The sequence below is a fragment of the Stegastes partitus genome, unplaced genomic scaffold, assembly GCF_000690725.1.
Source record: "Stegastes partitus isolate 25-593 unplaced genomic scaffold, Stegastes_partitus-1.0.2 Scaffold184, whole genome shotgun sequence".
NCBI lineage: Eukaryota > Metazoa > Chordata > Actinopteri > Pomacentridae > Stegastes > Stegastes partitus.
This window is the reverse complement of record NW_007577915.1, coordinates 164,008-168,020: the sequence shown is the minus strand read 5'-3', so window position 1 is coordinate 168,020 and position 4,013 is coordinate 164,008. Positions and strand designations below refer to the sequence as shown.

Here is a 4,013-nt window from a genome sequence, read left to right as displayed (position 1 = left end):
ACAGCTAGACTTTGATACAGATTGCAGTGATGACCATCAAGCCCCTGAAACCTATGCAGACTCCTATACAGTGCATTGGAAGCATGTCATTAGCATGTCATTAGCATGTCATTCTCATGTTCTGTTGAGCTGCAGATGAGCTCACAGTCACATGAGTCACTGTTGTTACGAGAAGGTTGAACATATCATGGAGGCAATGAAAAGCTATATGAGATTAAAAAAAACGAGGAATTATCTAACGTCCATGATAGTTAGCAAACATTTACATAACATTAGCGAGTGTATAATACGCTAGATAGGAGCTAGCTAACTAGCTGCTAGCTCGCTGACTCTAATCAAACCTTTAATTACCAGGTAGTGGTTACGAACAGAAATGACATCTGCATAAAACTCTTAATACAGTAATGACAGTCAGAGAGCCACAAACAGGAAGCTGTATGATGAGTAAATAATAATAAATGGTGAACGTTGTGCTGTAAACATCTGGACGTAGTTCACCAGCTGCTAGCTTCACTTCCACTTGTGGATGGAAGCTTTAGTTCAGAAATGTACATTCTGTACATACCAGATCACTGGTTTTGGTAGAAACTATATTTCTACAGGCCAAATAATTTACTCGTAGGTGTAGTAGAGGGTTAGCGAGCAGCGTCTGGGTTTAGTGATCCAATTCAATCTTCAAGCATTTTTCCATTTATACACTAAATGTTTGAATTTGTAAAAGAAATAAAATGCAGACACTATTTTTTTTGAACAGCCTAATATTCCTTTTTCTTCACGTTCTGTAAAGTAAGAACACATGTGATAAGTGATTTCTTCATGTTTTACTGTGGAATGGGATGTGCGGCGTTCCCATGGAGGGAAACCAAAGCTAACGTAAGGATTCTGAACTTATGTTGAACACAGTCTGATTACTGTTTGACATTTTAAATGAGATTCAACTTTAAAATACTAACTTTAATTCTGAGACAAAGGTTGCTGATCATCTTTTGGTTTGAAAAAATATTTGAAAGCAGAACTTTTACTTGTAATTGAGAATATTTGCCCTGAAATGCTGCGTTTAGAGCATCAGTCAGGTAGAAACACCTGAAACTAGATTTTCTTGCAAAAACACTGAACAAGGCTGAACTGCTGTGACTTCGTTTGTCTGATGAGACAATAAACGGAGAATCTTTGGGTTGTTGAACCAAGAAAGAACTAAATGAATGAATACAGATGAACTGAGCTTTAGGGACCAGAGACGTTGAACTTTTACTGTTTTTGATCAAATAATCAAACCTCATATCAAGAAAATATTTGGAGATTATTGAGAGCAGAGCTGCAACGATCAATAGAAGGCAGAGGCTGTGATCAGAGGTTTTCTTTCAGAGAATTTGTGTTTTTTGTGAAGACTCAAAGGGATTAATTGATTATAAATATGTCGGTGATTAACTGAGTGGTTGACAGTTCATCGATTAATCATTGCAACTCTGGATAACAGACTGTTTTCAACTCTTTCGGTTGAACAGGAGACAGACAGCTTCAGCTCACAGAGTGAAACATGAGCAGAACATGGACCGGTTCTTCACGTGAACATGTGATGTCAGAGTATAAATCCGAGGAGTGAACACAGGGACAACATTGGTTCATGAAATCTTATCCAAAAGCTACAAAACGTCGGTTTTCATAAAAGCTGTTAAAACTCTATAAAATCAAGTCTTTTTTTCATCACAAATCAAATGAAAACCAGAACAAATGTACTGTAAAAACATTCATCAGTACAAGGCCATTTGGAGTCGGTGTTGGTGAACATACATGTGATTTACAGTTTGTAGAACCACCGGCAGCCGTTCAACATGAAACGAGCCCCTGATGGTTAAAGATCAGCGTCTGTCTGTTGAATCCGGAGCTCCAGTCGGCTTCCCCTCCTCAGACCTGGACAACAACGAAGACTGAACCCGTCACTGCTGAGTGCAAATCTGTCGACAGCATCGAGTCTCTCAAACTAACTAACAAACAGGAAACTGCCCCTGATTGGCTCACAATTCCCCCACGTGGCACAACGGTAATTTCCTGTAAACATTTGCTTATAAAAACACCTCCTCCCCTCCAAAACACAAAAATAGATAGAAATTTATTTGTACATGGACATATATATATTACTAAAGGCCTTAAAATATTTCCCGTTCTGCTCCTTGAGAGTCACAGTTCCCTTCAGTGGAGATGCAGCCTCAGACCTGCTGGGACAGAACACACGAGTCAGCAGGGAACACACCTGGACACACCTGTCTGCACACCTTCACACTGTCTGCTCACCGTGCCAAGTCCTCGTACCAGGTTTTAATCCTGCTTCTTGTCTCGGCGCTCTTTCTTCGGTACCAGCGCCTTGCGGAGGTACGGTATCGATAAAAAGGTTGCGAGGAAGAAAATGTGACCACAGAAATAGACGGAAGAATAAACCTGAAAGACGAAGGTGAGGAAAGTGTTCAGCTTTAATCCTGGAGGACAAGACTCAGTTAAAAGCTGCTGTGAACACATTAGTCAGTCAGAACTCTGGTCCAGCTCCTTCAGTCTGAATGTTTTCTGGGTTTCATTTGTCACGTTTTTATCTATTAATTTTTGGTCCTCAGCTGCTCTGACGTGGAGGTGAAACAGCTGCCAGATGTGGCTTCTGTCAGAGGACAACAATAACATCTAATAAGCCCCGCCCACTCGCCGGAGCGTCTGACTCAGTGAAATGATGCTGCAGATTTCTTTTAGGATCTAAAAAGGACAACGCAGATCTGATGAAGTGAATTAAAGAAACTAAACCAGTCAGACTTCGGCTGCAGATAAACACAGTGTGAATGTAGATTTCTGAAGGTAAACGAAGAGCGCTGATGAGACTCAACCACAGAGTCCTGCTGCACAGACCCAGTTTGGAGGGTCCAACTGTTGGTGTTTTAGATTCTGGTGAACTTCGTAACTCAGAGGACGACGTCCCTGCTTGACTTCAGCCTGGCGTCTCTGTTTACTAAAGTCCTGCGATGACTCTCCTGGTCATGTGACTGCTCTACCTGCATGCAGGTGTTTCATTATGACCGAAACACTGAGGAGCTGCAGGCTGCTGCTTCATGTCTGGACAAGCAGATTGTTGCTAGACTCGTGTTGCAGCTACAGTCTGAACAAACCTGCTCCTCCTCCTACAGTCTGAATCTCCCTGCTGTCTCCGACACCTGAGCTGCAGGTACAGGTGAGAGCCGCACCTTTAACCTGTAGTTACCTTCAGCCACTTGTCGTAGGTGAAGAGGCAGAATGGCACCAGAGGGTATCCCATGAAGAGCCAGTGGATGAACTGCTGGACCACGTAGATGAAGGGATACAGGGGGCTGCTGGCCAGTTTGGAGAGCAGAGGACTGTCCCGGACCAGAGCCAGGGCCTGGAACCGACACACCAACATAGGATTAGACATCACGCATCAACACGCTCATACATCATCTAACTGAGGTGCATCTGACAAACACTGTGATCCACTTTAACAACAGGAAACACTGGCAGCAACAGAAGATAAAATTAACCCCTGACTGGTATAAAAAGGCTGCATGGTCCTGCAAACAGTCGTCATCATGGTCCTTCACTGAGGTCCATGTTTCAGCATAAAGTCCTGCAGCTCTGAGGAACCAGAACATGAAGGAGGAGAGAGAACTCAGAGACGTCTGCTGTCTGCAGAGCGACGGAAAAGTTGCATTTCTTGGACTATTTTGTTAAAATGGAAGAAAAACCTGCAGCCATCACGTCCAGCCTCCACCTCAGCCTCAGCCTCAGCCTCAGCCTCAGCCTGGTCGCCTGACTTAAAGATAAGATGTATCATCTCTACCCGTGTCTGAGGCTACCCGTGTCTGAGGCTACCCGTGTCAGAGGTTACCCGTGCCTGAGGCTACCCGTGCCTGAGGCTACCTGTGTCAGAGGCTACCCGTGACTGAGGCTACCCGTGTCAGAGGCTACCCGTGTCAGAGGCTACCTGTGTCTGAGGCTACCCGTGCCTGAGGCTACCCGTG

The 4,013-nt window shown here is 44.0% G+C and overlaps 1 protein-coding gene across 1 annotated transcript in view; it reads right to left on the bottom strand.

Moving 5' to 3' along the window:
• Window positions 1–1,223: 1,223 nt before the first annotated feature.
• The window catches only part of lpcat3 (lysophosphatidylcholine acyltransferase 3), a 16,404-nt gene continuing 13,614 nt past the window's right edge, over window positions 1,224–4,013 (bottom strand). The window contains exons 10-12 of the mRNA XM_008280193.1: window positions 3,239–3,394; window positions 2,293–2,436; window positions 1,224–2,213 (exon numbers count right to left, since the gene is read on the bottom strand). Of these exons, the coding sequence (XP_008278415.1) occupies window positions 2,317–2,436; window positions 3,239–3,394 (276 nt within the window). The 3' untranslated portion in view covers window positions 1,224–2,213; window positions 2,293–2,316. The remainder of the gene's footprint in view (window positions 2,214–2,292; window positions 2,437–3,238; window positions 3,395–4,013) is intronic.